The sequence below is a fragment of the Ursus arctos genome, unplaced genomic scaffold (assembly GCF_023065955.2).
Source record: "Ursus arctos isolate Adak ecotype North America unplaced genomic scaffold, UrsArc2.0 scaffold_2, whole genome shotgun sequence".
Lineage (NCBI taxonomy): Eukaryota > Metazoa > Chordata > Mammalia > Carnivora > Ursidae > Ursus > Ursus arctos.
Genome location: NW_026622874.1, coordinates 74,133,909 through 74,156,590, shown reverse-complemented (window position 1 = coordinate 74,156,590; position 22,682 = coordinate 74,133,909). Strand labels below are relative to the sequence as shown.

The 22,682-nt window shown below is 53.8% G+C and overlaps 1 protein-coding gene across 6 annotated transcripts in view; it reads right to left on the bottom strand.

The window, feature by feature from the left end:
• CIITA (class II major histocompatibility complex transactivator) overlaps positions 1-22,682 on the bottom strand; it is a 46,591-nt gene that overhangs the window by 12,437 nt on the left and 11,472 nt on the right. For 4 of the 6 annotated variants that reach the window (XM_026520329.4, XM_026520325.4, XM_026520327.4 and 1 more), the window contains exons 2-11: positions 11,466-11,609; positions 11,127-11,222; positions 8,744-8,806; positions 8,487-8,564; positions 6,646-6,690; positions 5,355-5,507; positions 4,803-4,946; positions 3,698-3,862; positions 3,127-3,195; positions 644-2,294 (exon numbers count right to left, since the gene is read on the bottom strand). In XM_026520329.4, the coding sequence (XP_026376114.2) occupies positions 644-2,294; positions 3,127-3,195; positions 3,698-3,862; positions 4,803-4,946; positions 5,355-5,507; positions 6,646-6,690; positions 8,487-8,564; positions 8,744-8,806; positions 11,127-11,222; positions 11,466-11,609 (2,608 nt within the window). The remainder of the gene's footprint in view (positions 1-643; positions 2,295-3,126; positions 3,196-3,697; positions 3,863-4,802; positions 4,947-5,354; positions 5,508-6,645; positions 6,691-8,486; positions 8,565-8,743; positions 8,807-11,126; positions 11,223-11,465; positions 11,610-22,682) is intronic. The other 2 variants (XM_057315198.1, XM_044391545.3) reach the window with 2 other exon arrangements.

The window sequence follows — 22,682 nt, the reverse complement described above, 5'->3', positions numbered from 1 at the left end:
ATCCGATACAAATTCTGGGAAGACTGCTCTGACAGTTGACTACGAAGGAGAATAGAAAAGGGGTGCTCAAGAGGAAGTTGTGGCTTTAACCATGACAAAATAGTGGCTTGATTAGGGGATGGAGAGAAGAATACGAATTTGAGCCCAGATCAGTCTTACATCCTAAATGTGGCCCAGTGCCTGGCACCTGTCAGGACTTCAAATATTGGTTGAAGGGGTGCCCGGGCAGCTCAGTCGGTTAAGTGTCAGACTCTTGGTTTGGGCGAGGTCATGATCTCATGGTCATGAGATCGAGCCCCATATCCGGCTCTGCTCAGCGCTGAGTCCGCTTGAGATCCTTTCCCTCTTCCTCCCCCTCTGCCCTTCATCTCCTCACTCTCTCTCAAATAGAAAAAAAAAATTTTTTTTAATTAATAAAACCCACAAATATTGGTGGAAGACGCTGTTCTTCACTGGCTGTGTGACCTTGGGCAAGCTGCTGTCCCTCTCTGAGCCTGGACATCCTCATCTTAAAAATGGAAGGAATCACTTCCGCCCCCGCCTGGCTACCACGCATACTAAATGAGACCCCACAGGGGTGCCCAGCACCGGGCACAGCGCCAAGACCACAGCGGAAGCCCTCCCCCCGCTCCCCTGCCCCCACCTGAAATGGGTGACACAGCCGAGTCCCACAAGGCTCCCCAGCCCAGAGGGGTCAATGCCCGTGCTGCGGAGGTCCAGGGAGAAGTCTCGGCCCGCCGCTGCCAAGGCACTGCACAGCACGTAAGTGTTGGGGGGTGTGAGCCGGGTGCCCAGGAAGGAAAGGCGGGCTGGGAGCCCCTGCACCACGTGCTGCCAGAGCCCGGCATCCGAAGCTTCGTGGGCACAGTGCAGCAGCTCCAGCAGCCGGCCGGCCCGTAGCGTCCCTGGCTGCAGCCGCTTAAGGTACCTGCTGAGCACCTTCTGCTTCCTGGCCCCCAAGGTGGCCACCGCCGGCCCGGCCAGGGCTCCGAGGCAGTCGGCGTGGGGCTGGAACAGCAGCCCAGCCAGGAAGCGCGGCACGCCCTCCAGCCAGTTGTCGTAGGGCCTCTTCTTCCTCGGGGTCAATGCCAAGTACTGTGGCAGCTCCTTGTCCTTGATTTCCGTGCTCAGCGCCAGCCACACGGCCCCCAGGAAGCACTGCAGGAGGAAGCTGGAGAAGGCCAGCTCCGTGTCCGGGGCCCCCGGGATGGGCTGCACCAGGCCTCTGGCCACGGCCCAGGCCCTCACCTCCGCCGACGGGAACTGGCTGTCCTGCAGGGTGCCCCGGTGTCTGCGGCCCAGCTCCCACGCCAGCCTGGCCAGTCCTGCCAGAGCCCCCGGGGGGCTGTCGCGGGCCGCAGGGCCCAGCAGGCCCACGTAGAGTCCCGTGAGCGTGGAGGGCAGCTCAGCCTCGCCGCCCAGCTCCAGGAGGGCCTCGGAGAGCCGGCACACGGCCCGGCACACAGTGGGGCTGTGGCTGTGGCTGAGCAGGAACGGCTGGCCGTGGAGGAGCGCCAGGGCTTGCTCTCGGTGCTCGGTCGCCCCAGCGCGCTCCAAGTAGTGCGTCACATAGGTCTCGGCCTGCTCGGCTGAGAAGCCGGTCACCTCGAACAGGACGTCGGCCTTGCTCAGGCTCTGGGCCAGGCGGCCCCGGGGCCGGGCCGTGAGCAGCAGGGTGCAGCCTCGCAGCAGCTTTCGCTGGAAGAGACCGGCCAGCAGCCCCCGGAGGGAGTGGGGCTCAGTGGACACAGGTCCACCTGCGCTGTGCAGGAGGCTGTCTTGGCCCTCGAGCCCCTCGAAGGCGTCCAGGATGAGCAGAACCCGGTCAGGCCTCCTCAAGATGTGGCCGAAGACCTCCTCGTCCACGGGCTGTGGCTGGGGGCCCAGGCAGAAGAGCAGATCCTGCAGGCGGTAAGTGTCCTTCACACGGTCCAAACAGTGGCAGGGGAAGTAGAAGACGAAGTCGTACTGGGGCAGCTGGCCGCAGGCCCAGGCTCGGCTCACTTCCCGGGCCCAGTGGCTCTTGCCCTGTCCTGCTTTGCCCAGCACGGCGATCACCTGTGTCTCCCGCGGCCGCCGTCGGTCCCCCGCAGCTAGCAGCACCTCGGCCAGCCCCCCACGGGCCAGCTGCCGCTCTGCCCAGTCCGGGGTGGCCAGCTCCCTCTCCTGGCTCTTGCTGCTGTTTCTTTCAAGCCGCGCCCTCACCAGCTCCACCTCCACCAGGATGCCTTCCGGGCCTGCGGGCTCAGCCTGGTACTTGTCCCGTAGGGAGCTGCAGAACTGCTCCACCGTCTCTGCAAAGGCCCAAGAGTGTGCGTGTTGGGTGGGGAGGTTGCTAGCGGCAGGACGGGCCATCACGAGGTCAGCCCGACCATCATAAGTTTCTTCCCCCAGCGCCAGTCCGTCCCCACCCACGGCCGCCTTTATCACTGCCTCGTTCAGTTATGCAGACGTTCATTCATTCATTCATTCATTCACTCTCACACCCGTCATTCACCTGTCTTCTCCCTTGTTTATCTATCCGCCCCTTCATTTACTCACAAACCCCCTTCTGCTTTTGCTCCCTCACTACAGGAAGGCCATGGGGTGGGGGGCGGTGTTAAGGGTTAAGAGAGTGAATCCATGTATCTGGTTCAAATCCCAGCCCCACCGCTAATTACGGTAATCTTGAGCATGTTATAGACCCTGCTACCGCTCTGGGGATGCCCCAGGAGTCCCTCGTCTGCAAAAGGGGGATAACATTAGGGCTGTTTGCGACACGTGTGATTTAACCTATCTGCTTAGAAGACCATGCAGAACGGAGTAAGACAGGAGTTCGGTCATCCTCTCATCATCCCACCTCCCATCACCCCCTTGCCCAGAGTCTGCTCCCTCTTTCGTCCACTCTCCCCCCCTTCATTCCCTCAGCCTGGAAAAAAGATGCCAACACCTGGCATGGGCTTCCGAGGGCAGGACCTCAGCACACACGACTTAGGTGTCAGTGAGGGGCAGAATCAAGTGAGCAGGTGAGCGGATGTATGAGCCAGCCGACAAAGAGGGGTGGAGTACATGGCGAGTGAGTGCAGGAGAACCCAATCTGGGCTTCCACCTCCTGCCCCAGGGCACAGAGAGCCCCCCACCACTCACCAGGCCATTTCGGAGGCTTGCTGGAGACCTCGTGAGCTGTCAGGCATTGCGTAGGGGACATCTGGTCCTCTGGAGATGAAGAAGTTCGGGTGAGGGGCCTGCCTGGGACCTTCCTGCCTCGGGGACATTCAGTCTTCTGAGTCTCCCAAAGGCAGAACCAACGGGGGGGCGGGGGCCGCTGGGTCTCCCCAGAGACAACGGCCATAACATGGTACCCTAAGGCTGTATCCCACTCAAAGAGGCCTTTCTTGGGCCGGCTGTGCTTTCACCAATGCTTTAAAAAATCACAGTATCTATGTAAAAACCGAGATTTGCAGATGTTGCTGACAATTCAGAAGATCTGGCCACACTGGGTCTGGTTTCGTGCGGGGGGGCAAGTAGCTGAAGGCCAGTGGGAACATGGGTGTTCCTATGCCCTCCACTCCCTGGAGCCCTCCTCCCCCCTGCCTTGTTTTATCCATAAACGCAACCTCCCTGTCCCTGTGGCTCAGAGACCAGATTGAGACAATTCCTTCCCCCAGGGCCTCTGTCCTGCTTCCTGTAAGTCTCACCAGCCCCCGAGGGGCCTTACCGGTCATATTTGCCCGGGAGGTCAAAGCCGGCTCTGGCATGCCAGGAAGGTCAGCTGCAGACGGCGCAAAGGGGCTGGTGGAGCCGGGCCGCTCTGGGGATTTGGGGAGGCTCTGCATGGCGGGGCCACTGGAAGGAAGCACTTGGCTGGCCTGGGGCATCTCGCCTACAATGGGACAAAGGGAAGGGTCAGAACAACCAGGTATCCACCCAGGACCCCACTTGGGCCACCTCCCACCCCAAAGGAGGCTGTGTGGCTTGAGAAGTCTGGGGAGGAGATGGGAACTTCCAAAGTAAGACATTTCAGGACAGAACTGAGAACTCTGGAGTTACACCTAGCTCACCGTGACTTGGTTTCCCCACCTGTGAAATGGGCACAGTCAGCTCACAGGGATCTTAGGGCAAATGCTACTATAATACTCTTCCTGCTATACGGTCAGGGCTCATTTGCCCGGATGTCAGGTCAGGGATGCTCCCTTGCTTCTGGGCCCCCAGTGCATTACACAAAAACCTGGCATACGCCTTTAAAGGGTGCTCTTGGATTGGGTGGGAAATCCCCCCCCCCCCCCGGGTTTCATCCTCTCTCCCATCCCTGAGAGCCCAAACGAGCCTTGCCCTGGGCAATTCACAACTCCTCAGTGTGGGAGCTCAGCCGGGACCATCCTGCTGATCAGGAAATAAGGCAATTCCAAAAAAGCCACGCAAGGATGCACACCGACTGTTTACCACGCTGGAGCAAGAGAGTGCAGACGAGCCTCATTAACTCTCGTAAGCATCTCGTTTTGTTTGGCTTGTGAATGAGCACGTATCGACGTGATTTTTAAATATAATAAGGTTTAATACAAAGAAAAAAAGGCAAAACTAAGGCTTGGTGGGGGAAAGTGATACACAGAAAGCTACAGCCGCTGGGTGGGTCACTCACCCAGACCACTTTGGGGAGCTCTGCCCTTATGCTTTGGTATTTGGGAAAGGGGATCAGGGAAGGGTGTTCTGGGGGAGCAAGGATCAGAAGAAGGTGCCAAATGCCTGGAGCTGAGGGAGGACGGGGTCAGGGAGTAGGCAGGTAGCTGTGAGAGGGGATGGGCGGGCAGGCTTCGAACACTCACCTTGATAGATGACCATCCCAGACACCCCTGTCCCAGCCCCTGAGATTTGCCAGAGTCCCTGGGGCAGGGAGGGGAGGCTGGGGACGATCTGGATGCGTCCAGCAGGAAGACTCAGGCAGCTCAGCAAGGAACTGGAAGGGGGCACTGCAGGAGACAAAGGCAGTGAGAAGGGGTCCTCCAGAGCGCCAACGTTTGCCATCCCGTCTTCTGATTATGCAATTAATATCCGACTCCCTTTCTAAAGGGCGGGCTCCACTGGCCCCCAGAGCAGCAGCTGTGTCTGTCTTGCCCACGGTGGCATCCCCTGCCCCCGGCAGAGTGGCGGGCACAGACAAGGTGCTCAGTGCATAGCTGCTGAATGAAGAGGGCTGGTGGGCAAATGCCCTCATGGTGGGGACTCCCTACTGTATCTCCCAGATGTTTCCTTCCAAGGCACATTCTCTGACACAGGGTGCACTGATGGGGACCCTGAGGATGGGACTAGCTGGGAGGGAAGTCCCAAGGCGGGGCGGGGGGGGGGGGCAGCCTCCCCTCTCCAAGTCCCTAATGTACCAGGCATCAGGACGGGCTCCTCCAGCCAGCTCTGGCTGGATGCTGGCTCCTTGTTGAACACGGCAGGTGGTGACAGGCAGGGCAGGGCTGAGGAGTCACTCACTGACCCAACCAGGAACGTGCCAGTCACCACAGGCACAGCGAGGGGCTCAGCTGTGAGGAAGAGGACCATGTTAGATCCAGGGGACCGTGGGCAGGGTCTGAGTGGATGCCTGGAGGGGCCCTTCTGGGGAGGGTCGCAGAAGCAGAGTAGATCTCTCTCCTGGCAGCTGGAGGAAGCTCCTGTCCTCTTCTCAGCCCTGGGTAATGCTTTGTTGGCAACTTCTCAGTGCCAGGCAGCCCCCCACCCCCCGGCCCTCTCCCTGTGACTAGGTCCTGAGAGCTTCCTGAGGGGGAAAGCCACAGGCAGGTCAGGCCCCTACCACCTTCCACAGCCAGCCACTGAGCCCCTTGGGGGACCCAGAGAGGCCCCAAGCACTCCCCAATGAAGGCAGGGGCTGTCCTGTGCCCCCTTGTCCCCATCTGACTGGGGCAGGGGTTTTTCTCCTCTATTTAGTAAGGAGACAGAAGAGGGTAAAATCTGCTTCTTCCATCAGATTGGGAGCTCTCTGAACACAGGAACTGCTTCCCTACAGGGGCTTCACAGGCAGAGCTCCTGTCTCCCCCATCAGATTGGAGGTCTTGGAAAGTAGGAACCCAGTCTCCGCCATCAGATTAGAACTTTCTGAGGGCAGTGACTAGGCTTCCCTCATTAAACTGTGAGCTATTTCCTCACTCTGTGCCCCTCGGGCTGGTCTCCCCGCCTTTGCAATAACGACTGGGTGGGATGAGAGGGGAGGTAGAGCGAGAGGAGGCAGCCTCTGGTGGGAGGAGACGGTGAGCCTGGGGAAAAGGCTCGCTGAGGCATGGGGCTCTTGGGAGGCCAGAGGGCACTGGGTGACCAGCTGACCCTAGATGACTCCGGACTCTAAAAGGAGAAGTGTGGCCTGGAGGGCCGGTGGAGTAAGGTGGGAGGCGGGGTCTCGACTCTGACTGAGAATTAAGAAGGGGTGTCGGGGGAGAGGCTTTGTGGGAGTTGAATCTCCCAGCAGCCTTCAAACCACAGAGCAGGGGCTATGGAATCAGGATCTTGGTTTGAATCCCAGCTTCGCCTCTCACTAGCTGTGTGATCTTGGACAAGTGACTTCCCCTCTCTGAGCCTTGGCTTTCCACTGCCAGTTCGGACATGCACCTGAAGAGACCCCGGCTTCCCTGCCTCACGGTCTCCCCAGGCCCACCCGACCGTGCTCACCCAGCTTCCTGTGCTTCAAGTCCACGGGCAGTTCCTCTGGGAAGGCTGCAGAGAGAACATCATGGTCAGCCACCCCAAGGAAGGTGTGGTCCCAGCCACGAGAGGCCCGTGAACCCCAGCAGCCACACGGCCTGGCCTTAAATGGCTGGGAAGCGGCCTTGCAGCCCCCATTCCCTCCCCTTCCTCTGACCCTCCCTGCCCTGCTTGTCCACTTGTGCCCAAACCCCACCTTGAAGACCCAGGGCAGCGAGGGATTAGAAGAGGCAGAAGCACAAAGGGGACACCAGACGAGTCTGAATTTAGAAAAATAAAACAACAACCTGCTTGGGGTCCCTCCCTGGCCCCATGTCTTTGCAACAGAGCCTCTGTGAGGCTTCAATCGCTCATCTGTGAAACAGGGGTGGGGCTTCCTGCTTCGCCGGAGTACATGGAAAATGGGCGAGCTAAGAATCACGGGCTAGCACACCAACGGAGAAAAACCCTATGCGTCTCCCTCAGCAAGGGGCTGGCTAAGCAAATCACAGTTCACCCAGCCCGCGACATTCCACGCAGCCCTAAAAAAGAACAAGAATGCTAACGGACGTAGGGGGAAGTGTCCTGGTGTCTGCAATTCACTTTGGAACGTTCCCAAAATAAAATGAATGGATGAGTGGGTGGCTAGAGGGATGGACAGATGGATAGAGACGTGTTGAGGCAAATATAACCAAACATCCACTGGAGAATGTTCGTGCTATGTGGTGGTTTGCAGTACGATTCTTTCACCTTTATTCTATGTTGAAAAGTTTCATAGTAACATGCTGGGGAAAATATTTATCAAATAAAACCAAAAAAAGCAAGCAGATGGGGAATTCCCTGGAGGGAACCAGCCACATAGGCTGTTTTCAGAGAGGGAAACCGAGGGCCTGCGGGACAGGGTGGGAGGGCGATTTTTCTTTTTTTCACTGAATATCCTTGCACTTTTAGAAGTTTTGTAGCCTACACCTGCTTTACCTGTTGACAAATCAAGAAATAGGTACCAGTCTGACACATGGTCTGGAGCATAGTAAGATCTATGTGGACGGGTGGTCAAGGAAGGCCTTCCGGAGGAGGTGACATGTTAGCCAAGAGTTCAAGGATTCAAAGGAGCCCGCGATGGGAAGAACTGGGGAAAGGGCATTCCAGATAGGACTGCAAGTGCCAAGAGCCATGAGGCTGGAAAGGGTACGTGTGTTCTAGGAGTGGTAGGAAGCCAGTGGGGCTGGAGTGTCCTGGCCCCAGGGCGAGCTTGGAGAGGTGGGAAGGGCCAGATCCTATAGGCCTTGTGTATGTATTCTGGAGCCATTAGAAGGTTAGCAGGACAGCAGAATGGTCTGATTTGCATTTAAAAGCTCATGGGGACTGCCAGTAAGGACAGACTAAGGAGACAGGGAGACTGAGTAGGAGGTTCAGAGAGGGACAGGCACTTGCTCAAGGACACACAGCCCATAGATCGCAGACCCAAGACTCAAACCCAGTTCTTGCCGACTCCAGAATCTACAGTTGACGACACCTCCCTCAAACACAGGGGTGATAACTAAGGATGAAAGGGAACCCAGAGCCCAAAGGTCCTTTGGGAAATGGCAATCAAGACAGCCAGGGGCAGAGACACACCTGGAGAATGGCCATTAGCACCTGGGCTGTCTGCTTCCTCCCTGGGTCACCAGGATGCAGCAGTGAGGGGCGTGGGGGGTGGAACACCCAAACCCAGGCAGAACAGACAGGACTTAACAAGGGTAGCAACTGGGAGCCACAGCAGGCTCTGGAGTGAGGGCGGAGCCAGAAGTCAAGCAGGCCGAGGTCAGATCAGAGAGGGGCTTACTCACGTCTTTTCTGACTTTTCTGCCCTGCTTCCTCCACCTCCACACTCTCACTGATCATTTCTTCCAATCCTATGTGCTCAACTTTGGGGGGAAAAAAAAAGACACCAACATACAGTCAGTGGATGCCCAAAGTGAGCCTTCATTGTCCCTATGTTGGGGCAGGATCCGACCGCCCTTCGAGGGGTGGTCATCAGGTATTACGATGCTCCCCAAGGAACAAGGAAGGAAACGCACGCTGAGCCAAGAAGCCCCCGACTTACTGAAAATGTCTTTGCCCAGACCGTCCAGTTGGGAGTCCTGGAACACATACTGGTCCAGTTCCGCTGCCCAGACAAGGAAAAGAACAGTCAGTCCCCGAGTTTTCTGAACGCCTCTTGTGTGCTGGCCTTGGGGTAGGCACCAGAGAACTGTGACCCGTCCAGCCTCGGCACACACGGAGGGGGGCTCCATCCGTGTGTGCTGAATGAATGATCAAATTAATGAGGAACCCTGAACCTTCACGGGCTCTTAATCTCACTGAAGGGATGATACGCATCCACGAAAACATAATTATTGCTACGAAGTAGTGCAATGCGGTGTGGCGGTTGTCACGGGCTTTAAGCTTAAATCCCAGCTCTACCCCCATTAACCGCACTAGCTGTGTCAATTACTTCACCTCTCTGGGACTCCACTTCCTTATCTGTGCAACGAGAATAAATAATGCCCACACCCCAAGGATGAACAGCGAGGATTAGAGGCTCCACCTCTAAGTTAAATCATTAAACACAGTGGCCAGGACACCATAGGCACTTAATAAATAGTGGTTAATTCTATAAAGCGGTACACGACTTGGATCCCAGGAGAAGACAGCTGTCATGGCAAGAGGTCAGAGGAAAGAGTGTATGGTGGCACGGGTCTGTCAGGGAGGGCTCCTGAGGGAAGGGACCCTGGAGCTGGCCCTCGAAAGACGGTCACAGTCAGAGAGGCGGAAAGTGGAGGGCTTCGGGCAGTGAGGACAGTGAGGAAAGGTGTTTGAGAAACTCAGAGACAGGTGTCTGCGGGAAAGTTTCACGTTGGGGGAAAGGTAGGGCTTGACTGCATCAGCAAGGGAGAGCCATGAAAAGGCAGCAGCGACCGTGATGTCTAGGATGACGGTGATGGTGGCGGTGGTGAGCGGGCGGGGGGCGCCTCACTTACTCTTTGCAAATTCCTTTCCTTTACACACAGAAACTCATCCAATCCGCAGCCATCGCACGAGGCAGGTGCGATGATTATAGCCACCATGTACATGTGGAAGCCATTTTCTAGACATATTTCAAGGTGCCTCAAATGACTGGATGCTCAGGCCAGAGCCTGGCTTTCTAGAAGCACAGAGAAAGCCCACAGGCTTGAGGAGCACGTTTAGATGAAGCTTCTTCCTCCCCTTGCTTTTGGCAGCTTCTACTTCCTGTGTAGATGCCCTCAAGCGAAAAAGCCCCTAAATCCTAAGTAATGCTCAAATCCTTCATCACTGCTTCCAGTTGTGAGGAATACGAATGCCCTCAGCACCAAACACTTCTGCTTCCTCAAGTAAGTTCCCAGGAAGGAAAGGAATGAGCAGACTTCTTAGTTCTGTGATTTTTGAGACACATACTTATCACTCTCCATTTTTGACTCTGTGTGCTGCAGGATTAACTGTGCACTGGGGAAAGACTGACCACATTCACACTAAGCACAGACCACCTCAGTGATGTGGTGCTTGAGGTTGCCAGGAAAAGGGTCAGAAAGAACAGTTGTGCAGGTTGTTCACTGCACAAGGGTGCCTGCCCAGCAAGAGCACAAATGGGGGCTGCATCCTCCAGAAGAAGGGGCATCTTTTTCTAATTCAACAGAGCCTCTGTATGAGATAGTGGTGAGGAGGGAGCCTTTACCCCACTCCCCTCCAAAAAACAAAACCAAAACCAACAGCAACAGCAACAGCAACATCTCCCTTGAAAGAGTTCTGCCCTTGTCTGAAAGTAGTAGCCGTTTTTAAACCTGCAAATCTGCTTTTCAGCTTAAGCCTTAGAGAACCTCCCCACCCTAGACACTTTCCTTTTTGTGGCTAAAAATAAGGACTTTGAAATGAGAGAGACCTAGTTTGAATCTCAGAGCTACCCGTTGCTATCTCTAATGCAACCTTGGGTACATTGCTTTACCTCTCTAAGGCTCGATTTCCTCCTCCACAAAACGGAGATACTAGTAGGATCTACTTCCTTTGTTGTAAGAATTCAGTGCAATAAGACACATACAGTGACCCGCGCGCAACAAGTGCTCCCCTCCAAATGGTAGATACAACAAATACTAGAGTAGTTTTGCTTAGGAGCTAGGGAGAAGACAGGGAGGGGTATATGGTGTGGCTGTGTGGAAGGAAGGAAAGAAGAGCAAGAAATATAAAAAGGTATAGAACTGGAGACAGAGGATATAAAAATGAGACTTTGTTTGCCCGGTGGTCATTGGCCAAGGGGTCAATCTCCCTTCTTCCCTGGGGTCTCTTTTCTAGCTCTTGCTCTGCATTTCCTCTTGCCCTAATTTAATGAGGGAGGAGCCTGCTGTGGCTTGTGGTGAATGGGTGAGGTGAACAAAAGAGAAAAAGGAACTCTTCCCCTTAACTGGCCTTTTTCTGGGTTCAGAATGCTTCCTCACCGATATTGGCATAAGCCTCCCTGGTCTCTTCATCACCTTCCATGTCACACAACAGTCTGCTGAACTGTTCGCAGTTGATGGTGTCCATGTCGGGTTCTGGAGGGAAAAGCCCCATGGATGAAGCCGGAAAGCTCTGGGAAGAGGGCTGGTGGGGAAGGAAGGAGAGGCGGGGCGGGGCTGGGAGAAGCCCCCTTTGGAAGCAAACAAGTAAGCGTTTGGAGCTGTCCGTGGTGCTGACCAGAGCTCAGTGGCCAGAACATCACCGGTGGCTGACTGTCTCCACTGCAGGCTGGGGGGGTGAGGAAGGACTTGGGAGGGGCCAGAGGGAGGAGAGCCCACCTGAGCAGAGCTCAATCTCTTCTCTAGCCAGGTCTGTCTGGTCATAGAGGTGGTAGAGCTGCAAGGGATCGGCACTGCTGTTGAGAAGCTCCAGGTACCCGCCTTCTAGAGGCCCCAACTCCATGGTGGCACACTGTCCACTGCCTGGAAGAAAGACACATTCAGTCAGCACAGGGAGCACTGGAAAGATGCAGAGAATTCACAGCTACCACCATTCCTAGCTGGGTCACCCAGTGAAGGCCAGAGTTTGGGAGAGCCAAAGAAAGTGAGCAGACGTGCTCATTCAGCACCTCTTGTACACTCCAGGCAGTGGAGAGAAGAAGTCCTATCTCCTTCCTCCAAGGAACTTATTTTTTATTTATTTTTTTTAAGATTTTATTTATTTATTCGACAGAGATAGAGACAGCCAGCAAGAGAGGGAGCACAAGCAGGGGGAGTGGGAGAGGAAGAAGCAGGCTCACAGCAGAGGAGCCCGATGTGGGGCTCGATCCCAGAACGCCGGGATCACGCCTGAGCCGAAGGCAGATGCCTAACCACTGTGCCACCCAGGCGCCCCCTCCAAGGAACTTATAATCACTCTGGGAAGATGCCGACCATACAGGAAAGGGAACTTGGAAGTGTAGGTTCAAGATACCTTACACCTGGGATCCAGGAGACTTGACCTCCACCCCTAGTGCTGCCATGAGTGATGACAGTTGAGATTTGTAGAGCACCTACTATGTGCCAGACACATGGGCTAGCGCATTTCATTCTCACATCAACAACCATAAGAGGTAGATACTCTTACTATCCTCACTTTCCATGTGAAGACACGGAGGATCAGAGAGGTGAGGAGACTTACATAAGGTGACCCACGTCCACGTGGAACCAGGATCTGGTTGGGGGCATTCTGATGCAAGGATATGCAATTAAGTGCTATGCTGTACTGCCTTGGGTGACCTCAAGCAAGTCTCTGCGCCTCTCTGTGCCTCAGTTTCCTAATCTGTAAACTGAAAGAATTGGGGCAGATTCTAAGATTCCTCATTTGGTGAAGGGCATATCAGATACCTTAGGTACCACTTCATTCAGTCTTCCAGACATCCTGCACATGTCCACACAAAAACCTGGATATGAAATTTCATAATTGCGTAATTCATAATAGCCAAAATCTGGAAACAACTCAAGTATCTATCAATAAAGGAATGAATAAACAAAATGTGATAAATCCATACAGTGGAATACTATTCAGCCTTAAAAAGAATAAAGTACTGACACAAGCTACAACATGAATGAAACTTGAAAACAGGACGCTCAGGGAAAGAAACCAGACACAAGGGGCCATAAATGGTATGATTCCATTTATATGAAATGTGCAGAATAGGCAAATCTCTACCGATAAAGTAGATCAGTGGTTCGCTAGGGTTGGGAGAGAGTTGTGGAAAAAACTGGGGAGCAACCGATCACGGAGGTGGGACTTCTTTTGGGGGGACGTCAAAAATGTTCTTTAGCTAATGTGGGGATGGCTGTACAACTGTGTGGACATACTAAAAAGACCACTGAATGGTGCATTTTTAATGAGTGAATTGTGGGGCACACAGTGGCTCAGTCGGTTAAGCATCTGATTCTTGTTTTCAGCTCAGGTCATGATCTCAGGGTCCTGGGATCGAGCCCCGTGTCAGGCTCCACACTCAGCAAGGAGTCTGCTTGAGATTTTCTCCCTCTCCCTCTGCCCCTCCCCCCCTTTCTAAAAATAAATATTAAAAAAAAATAAATGGGTGAATTGCACGCTGTGTGAATGACATCCCAATAAAGCTGTAAAAACAGAAGCCAATCCAGGAAGAGAGGCATTATTGTCTCCATTTTGCAGATGAGGCCAACTAGCCTCCCTGATGATATGCAGCTCTTGCTGGCTAGAGTCACGGAGGCCTCATGTGTGCAGAGACCCGCTGGAACAAAGCACCACTAACAAAGGAGCTTAAAACCACAGAGCCTTAGTCGCTCACAGTTCTGGGGACCAGAAGTCCAAAATCAAGGTGTTGCCAGGGGCTCTAGGGGACAGTCCTTCCTTGCCTCTTGTAGGTTCTGGAAACTCTTGGCATTCCTTTACGTGCGATGGTGTGGCCGAATCACTCTAATCTCTCCCTCCATGGTCCCATCATCTCCTCTTCATGTCTGAAATCTTCTGCCTTTCTCTTAAAAGGCCACTTGTCATTGGGTTTAGGGCCTACCCGCATAATGCAAGATGATCTAATTTCAAAATCCTTAACTTAATTACACCTGCAAAGACTCTTTCTCCAAATAAGGTCACATTCCCAGGTTCCAGGGATTTGATGTGGGCATATCTTTCGGGGGCCCCCATTCAACCTCCTCCCCCTACATGAAATGCAGACACTTGCTGGAAGTGTCTTGGAAGAGATAAGAGGAGAGCTGGCCTTGAAGGCCAGAGGACCTACCAGAGCCTTCTGAATACCCCTGCCTGGGCCACAAGAAAGTGGAGGTGAGGTGGGAAGGACCGAAGAGGGTAGGGTCAGGAGAATACACACACACAACTGTGTGCACCTTCCAGCTGCTTCTTTCCTTCTGACTCATTAACAGCCCTCACCACCTAGAGAGGGTCTCTGCACAGACCCCAGACATCACAGAGAATGAACTTTCCAGTCCAACATGGGCCCTGGCTGGGGATGCCTGTTGATAATGGGTTGGGTGGGGGCTGCAGGAACCCAGACATCAGAGACTTGCCTCAAAGGTCCAGCCAGCCATGACCGGAGGAAGCAGAACTGAAAGACTGGGGCCCCCACCCTTTTCTTGTCATGAAGCCAAGCCTGGGGGAGGGGAGAGAAGAATTCCACCCCTCCCAGCACAGTGGCCTGAGAGCTAGAGAAGAAATCTGTTCTCTCCAGGGAGGTAAGAAAAGATGCCCCCCACCCCAAATCTTGCCCAATGCCTTCCTCCCCTTTCCAGTCTGTGGTATTCATGGACAGCTCCCATTGTAGCAATCTGCCTCCTTTTCCAGGCAGCTGGATCGGGCGACAGCAGCTCTGGATGGAGCCCAGCCATTTCACCACTGAGTTGGGTGACTTTGGTCAAGTTACCCAAACTGTCTTTTCACAGGGTAACAGGTCAGCCAGGGGCCTTCAAGTCCAACCTCCTTCACTCTACAGAGCAGTTGAGACCCTGAGAAGGGACCCTACTTGCTCAAGCCTGCATAGCCTGTCCCTGGCTAAGCCTGCACTTGACCCCTCCCAGCACAAGACTCTCAGTCCAGTGCTCTTTCCTGCCAATCAAAATGTTTCCATTCAATGAACAACCCCTATCATATCTAGGCCCAAGAATGGGGGGACCAGGTCCTATCACAGAGCCTGAGGAAGTGTAACCCAGCCTCAGTATCAACGGGCTCAGCTTCGGACAGCATTACCCCAATGCGATCAGACACCAGAGAAACCCACTGACAGAAGAGAAAAGTCCAACATGTGTGAGCTTTGGAGTCAAACTGCCTGCCTCTGAAACCACTCCCACCTACCAACTCACCACAACCTGGGCAAGTTTGTTTTATCAACCTCCTTGAGCCTCACTTTGCTGACCTGCAGAATGGGAATAATAACAAGTAACTCATAAGGATCAGATGAGTTCGTTCTCATAAAGCCCTCAGAAAGGCGACTGGTGCGTAGCAAGCGCTTGGTGAATGGTGGCTCAGAAGGGCATCCATCACATACGTGGTGAGCAAATGTGGGTGATGGCCTTCACCATCACTATTGTTATTAATGATTATTAATATTATTAATGATTATTAATTTGCTTTTAACCTCTGTGAGGTTGACAAAGGGACCCCTTCTCTTTCATTTCTTTGTAAGTCACAACATCATGAAGCCAAGCGTTCTGTTCTTCTACATAAGGAGGCCCCACAGAGCCCATAGGCACAAGAAAGCCCCACAGCCAGCAGTGTAGCCTGGCAGGTCTGCTCATGTCCCCCATCTCTACCCCTGAGAAGGTGCCTGGAGAAAGGCATCCACGGGCCCAAGTTCTGTGTCCTTGGCTAAACCCAAACAGGATGACATCTACTCTTGGGGAGCTTGGGTGGCTCAGTCGGTGAAGTGTCTGACTCTTGGTTTTGGCTCAGGTTGTGATCTCAGGGTCGTGAGATAGAGCCCCGCGTTGGGCTCCATGCTGAGCATGGGGCGTACTTAAGATTCTCTCTCTCACTCCCTCTGTGCTCCCAACCACCCTGCTCATGTGCTCTCTCTTGCTCAAAAAAGAAGAAGACGACGACATCCATGCTCAGATACCCCCCAACATACACCTCAGCATCTCCCTTCCAGCTGCCCCGAGATGAGCCCTGCACCTAATGCCCTTGTCTTGACTAGACAGGGATTTCCAGCTCAGAATGGGCTTCTGCCTCCACCCAACCCCCCAACTGAGCTCCCAAAGAGCTCTAGGGAGAAGGCAGGATTTAACGTCCATCTGATAGACAAGGAAACTCAAACACTTCCGAGAAATGACTTGCCCAGGGTCACCTGGTTGGAGAGTTTGAGTCTGAATCCTGGCGAGGAGGCATTAAGCAAGTGGCTTCACCTCTCTGAGCATCAGTTTTCTCACTACTAGATCAGGATTATGACACTTCCCTTGTGGGACCATTGAAAGGCAGAGGCTCTTGGAGGCACACAGGAGGCCCACAGTCAAAGGAATCCCATGATGTTGGGACCCTGCAGAGCTGGGGCTCAGTTCCGGAGTCTAGTCTCCTGGTCTTGATCTCCCAAAGCCACAGTGAGTCACATTCATGCCCAGATCGACTTACATCATGGCTTGGGCCCTCCCAGCGTTCCCACAACCATGTTCCCTATGTCTCTAGATGTTTAAGAAGTGCTTCAAAGGCCCCTGATTAGACTCTTTCCCCCATGTGTCACTCTAGCGGGGACTGGGGACACAGATGGCTCAAGTCACCCCACTGCAGAGAAGAGGGTCCCCTTCAGCTGCCCCAGCACAGGGCAAATCACACAGGCCAGGAGCCCTGTGAGGGCAGGAGCCCTGTCTGTCTAGCTCACCTGTCCCCAGACCCCAGCAAGCTCCTGCACATAGCAGGCTCTCTCCATCCACAAAACTGAAGCATTAACTAGAATTCACAGGTGCCCGCTGAGCACCAGGCACCAGATGACGTGATCTACAGACCTTATTCTCTTCGGTCTAACACACACATTTGTGATTTGTCTTCCCATTTCTCCGATAAAGAAACAGGCTGAGAGAAGACTGGTAGGATCTGAGCCAACTACCCGGCTCCAAAGCCACGGCTTCTTCCAGCGGCTCTTGGTCCCCAGGCACCCCAGGGAGGTGCCCTCGCCTGGTGACAGGAGGCGTGGGTGACAAGATGGTTTCTCCTTTTGCGGAGCTGTCTGGGGCACAGCAGAGAAGTGGTCTGTGTCTTTTTGGTAAACGAGCAGTATTTTTAGAAGGTCCTCTTTGAATCCGCCCTTCCCCCTGGGCTACCACCTTCCACATCCAACTTGAGAAAAAGTTCCTAATCTTTTGGCGACCAAAAGTCCCTTTGGGGGTTCATTTCCATGTCCGCTTTGTACTACAACGCAGGTTTTGAAAGACCGTAGGCACCAAGATGGTTTCTGGAATAAATTCATTTCCCTCTCCCCTGAGGGAAATCCAGTGTTACCAAACTGTTCTTACCGCTCCTTAAGTAACCTGACAGCCCGTGTCTGCTGGCCTAACAGTCCTTCCCCGCTGGAAGATCCGGTTGGGCTGGGGGCGGTGCGGGACACCTGAGATGCATAACCTTGTTTCCACTGTCACAGCAACTCTGGGAAATTGGTATTATTATATTCATTTCACAGATGATGACAATGAGGCTAGGCTCTGTTTAGCAGGTGCTTTCTTCCCAGAAAAGGCAGTATATCCTTGAGGGTCTCAGGCGGCACTGGGAAGGAGAAAGGGGCACCTCTGCTACCCTCGAACTCTCCAGCACTGCTCTGCACTGTGATACAAGAGCAGGAGAGGAAATACTTCCCTGCACGTTGACTCTACTTCTCCTCCTGAGGAAGGAATGAAAATCTGCGAGCTGCACTCAATGTCTGGGGCCATGGCGTTGCCTTCCAGCTCTGCCTTTGATCTTGAGGACCCTCTGAGCCTTAGTTTCACCAAATGGGGGTGGAGCCCACTCAGTGGAGGTATTTTGAGAGTCTAGATTCCTCACTGCTTGTCAGCCTTCCCCCTTTCCATTCCCCCAAGCCCTTCCCCCAACACGGTCTTGCTCCCCAACCTCATGACACGCTGCTTCCGGGGGTCAGATGGTGGTAGGAAGCCAGGAGCCCATGGCTACCTTATCTGCCACGACCAGCCCCCAGTCAGTATCTCTGTGGGGCTGATCGATCAAACAAGTTCCTCTTCCCTTGCACCTTGCAGTCCTCCAGATAAATTCTGAAAGACACACTGCATTGGTTTTCATCCAAATCTGTAAAACAATGATTTACTGAGCATCTCATACCAAAAAAAAAAAAAAAAGTACGAGGCTCAGTTCTCCAGAGGCGCTAAGGACATTTACAACACAGTCCCTGCCAAGAAGCTTGCAGTGTAGACTCAGATAATATTTTAAGAGGGAGACAAACCGTGATGATAATAATACGGTGGTTAAGAGTGCGTGCTCTGGGTTCGAATCCCAGTTCCCCGCTAAGTGCGTGACCTCACGTAAGTTCCTCAGCCTCTCCCGGTTGTGAAACCTACCGCATTTGGCTGGCAGAGCCTCCACCTCGTTATGTGGCTGTGACTTGCCCAAAGTGACATTTCCAGAAAGCGCTACGATGATGTAAATTTCCAAATAAAAACAGCAAGCTGCCACTTGATATGGCACCGCTGGTCAAAAGTACAAAGCTCCGAAATGCCAAAGGCTGGCAGACGTGGGCTGGGGCAGGACCCCAGCGAGCAGCCCGGCACCTGCTCAAATACCAAAGGAGGCAGAGATCCTACGACCTCACAGTTCCAGGCCGGGGATTACCTCCCAAAGAAACGCTCCCACAGCTGCACAAGGACAGCTGTCAGGCGACGCACTGGACTCTTTGCGGTGACAGCAGGGGGATGCCATCCGGGTGCCGCTGGCTGAGGGAGGGGCAGTCAAAAGTAGCCACTGTGATCCACGGCAGATGATGCTGTGTGAGAAGCAACAGACCAAACGCACACCCAGCCACGGAGCGCAGACTGAAAAGTCAGAAACGGAACGAGCTCTGAGAGCCCAAAGCTAGACATGCAGAGTGACATCCAGGCGCATGAAAACACAGCAGAGAGCTTCCAAGAACACACGCAAACACGGGGCCACACCTCAAACGCATCAGAAGGCAAATCTCAGAGCAGGTGACGCTGCTTAAAGGGGCTGGAGGGCCCACAACCTTTCCTCCCCAAAGGGGCTGCAGAGTATGCTGAAAACACAACTCTAGAGAAGCGGAGACCTTGCCCTCTGGACACTCTGACTTGACCATTTTAACTGGAGTGATGTCTTACACGTGGTATCCGGCTACAACACGGATGAACCCCGTCAAGGGGCTGAGGTCGGGGTGCCCATCTACCAGCTGCTGGAGGGCAAGGGGCTCCCAGCTCACAGCTCTGGGCATAGCTCCAAGTCACACCCCTTCTCCAAGGGGAGCCCATATCCGATGACTGGTCCCTGTGGGGTGCAAAAGTCCGGTCTGATGCCTCAATTTGCAGTAACCCTGAAGGCTGTCCCAGCTTCAGTGCGCTCTGTGGGGGCAGGGGAGAGGCTGAAACCCCTGTTGAGACTTATGGCTGGCAGCCCAATCCTGCTTCTGCCCAGTCCTTCCTCTTCCCTCTCCCTGCGGTGTCCCCCACCTCACATCTCCCAGTAAGCCTCCCACGTACAAATCAACTCCGAGTCTGCTTCCTAGGAACCTCACCGCAGACAAGCTCACCAAGGGGTCTGGCAACCACACAGAACCCCACAAAAGCACCCCCTGCCAAAGACCACCTCTGAGAGCTTGGGCAAGCCACCTACCTAGTCTGGACCCCTACTGAGGACATCCGCCTCATTGTGACTTGGAAAACCTTTGGGATTCGAATGATCCCACCTCAGCTGGTGCGTGTGCCTAGAGACGGCCAGCCACTGGGGGTGAGGGGCCTGCTGGACGCAGGATGAGAAGGCAGGAGGCCAGCAGTAAGAGCTGCAGCTGGGGGAAGATGTGTGGCCAGTGCTTGTCCAGAGTGCAGGTCTCCTTCCACTGGCCTGGCCCCTCCCACCTCCAGGTAGCCTTCCCTCTGCACGCCCCAACATTCCGAGCTGCAGTCAGTGACCTGGAAAGGAGTCCAACATGTTCCCTCCCCTGCCCCCCCCCCGAAGACAACTTGAGCCAGGTATTGGGATGGGGAGGGGAATGAGCACCCTGTGGTCAAGCCAGGCCCTTGGCTCCAGTCCTGACCCCCAGCTTGACCTAACAGGGTGCCTAAGCCAGCACCAGGCCCTCTGCTGGGTGCTGGAGCCTCTGAGCCATGAATCATGGGCCAGCCCTGCCAGCCAGCATCTGACGACAGACAGGAGCCGTTGGCTGTGAATCAAAACCGCCCAGTAAGGGGGCTCAACACACAGGAGCCAGGGGCCTGACTCCCAGAGAGTCTATATTTTTAAACAAGCACCCCCTATGCCCCTACACACACACCTGCCTTGTAGGGAATTAAAATGGGTTTTCTTTTCAAGGCAGCCTGAGTTTCCACTTGTCAGGAAACACGGCCCCTCCGCTGGTGTGACTTTTCTTGAACCCTGGGAGGTCTGCAATTCTCCGTCTCCCAAATGACCCTTCCAGACTCTCCCTTTCTGCCACCTTTCCACTTCTTCCCAGCTGAAAATCCTAGAACCAGACTAAACACCTTCCTTAATTCTTCTCCTTCTCCTTCCTAAAGTCCCTGTCAACAGCCATGCTATTGATGGAGAAGCCCCAACCCCACACCCTGGATTGTTACAATTGCTACTGGGTCTTTCCCCCAATCCGGTCTCCCAAACTTCAGGTGTTCATCAGTCAATTTTTGGGTCAGATCTCCCTACCACCTGTTCTATAATTTACCTTTGTATTTTCCTTGAATTAACTTTTTATTCCTTTTTAAAAAATATTTATTCATTTGAGAGACAGAGAACACGAGCAGGGGGGAGGGGCAGAGGCACAGGGAGAAGCAGACTCCCCACTGAGCCAGAAGCCTGGCACGGGGCTCAATCCCAGGACCTGGAGATCACGACCTGAGCCGAAGGTAGACACCTAACCATCTGAGCCACCCAGGTGCCCCTGAATTAACTTTTTTCAAGAAACGAATATATTTACGGTCAAAGAAAACCTTCCAGAATTGAAAGCAGGCAATCAAATGCATACCAGTACACCCACGTTCATAGCACACTTTTTGTAAAAGACAAAAGGTGGAAACAACTCAAGCGTCCATCAACAGATGAATGGATAAACACAATGGGGCCTCTCCGTACACTGGAATATTACTGAGCCATTAAAAAGGAAGGAAACACGGACACCAGGGACAACATGGACGAGTCTCAAAGACACCATGCTCAGTGAAAGAAGCCAGACGCAAAAGGACACACACTATAGAATTCCTCTTACACGAGGCACCTAGAGTGCTCAAATCCATAGGGACAGAATATCGAAGGGTGGTGGCGGGGGGAGGCGGCTGGAATGGGAAGTTAGCGTGTCATGGGAACAGAGTTTCAGTTTGGGGCGATGAAAACGTTCTGGAGACAGGTGGTGGTGATGGTGGTATAACAGCAGGAATGTGTTTATTACAGCTCAATTGTATACTTAAAACGGGTTCATTGGTAAATTCTCTATTGCCATTAAAAAAAAAAAAAAGGAAACTTTCTATAGCTCCCTCCCATGGGGGGAAAGAAACCAGTATCACTTGCCACTAAAAACAGAACAATGTTATCACAGTAAGGTCAGCTGCCCTCCTACTCTGTTAAAAAGAAGCATCAGCCAGTACGGGTGTTGTTGAAGATGTCTACACCCCAAAATGGGGAAGGCGGATTGAGAAAGAATCTGTAAAGCAGGGATCTCCTCCACCAGGAGAACTGGGGTAAATTAACTCCTGTTTGAGAACTGTCCGTGGGCCACCCATCAGGTACATGTCACAGTCTAGAAGCCTCCCTTCCGCCCACAACTTGCCCTCAAATCTTTCCGTATAATCCCTGTAGGAGCTCTGACGCGTACTCCTGGCATCGGCGCACCCTTTGCTGACTTTTCCCAAGTTCTTCCAAGACAGGGCTCTTGTTTTAGCCGTCTTAGACATGCACCTCGGAGAGGAAAGTCATATATCCTGAGTGACTGATGGCAAGTCTGAAAGCCAAGTCCAGAAGCTTCCCCCTCTTCCTCAGGCCACTGCTCTGATTGCCCGGGATTGACCCCGGGGCCCTGGCGTTGAGTCCTTTTGCTAATTTCCTGACTATTCTTCACGAGGGACCAGGGGCTGAGGTCTCAAGAGGTCAAACCGGGTCCCTGCCATCAGACAGGCTTTGCTATATCCGTAAGCCTCTGACCACCCAGGACCTGCCCTGCGTTTGTGAAGCCTCACGCCCCTGCCCAGACACTGGACTGGGCTCTCCACAGACTCGGACTCAAATCTTGACTCAACCACAACACGACTATGTGACCTTGGTTACAAAATCTCCTGGGGAAGTCCCCAGAGGTTTTGTAACATGGTGAAAGAACAGGGTTTGGACCACATCAATGCCTCTTAATGCATGTATAACCTCTGGGCCTCTGACACAGGAATCACCAAGATAAATGGTTTAGCCCAGGTGGGGCCCAGGGGCAGGACCCAGGAGCCTACCCGCTAAACAGGTGACTTCCTTGTGCCGGAAGCCTGGGACCCCCTGGCTCAGTTCTCTCTGAGGATCTTTCCATCATCCATCCTGGGATCTTGGAGACCAGGTCCTTATCTAAGGCAGCCTGGGATTTGGAAGGTGACGATTTTCTGGGGTCTCTCCCTCTCCCCCCTCAGCTCCACCAGGCCCTAGAGCAAGAAGCACCAATTTCTTTAACCTTCTGATCGGCTGGAAGTATTTCCCTTCTGGGTTGGTGGGAAGGGGAGCTTCACAGATGGAAGCCGTCTTGCCAAAGTCGGGAATGCCTGGCTGTGATTGCAAGTGGGGCGTGGTGGACTGCTGGGCGTCCGTCTCCTACCCTGTGTCACCTTGGATGGGGGGGTAGGGCGTGGGACTCAAAGGAGAGCGGTGGCCTTTAAGGG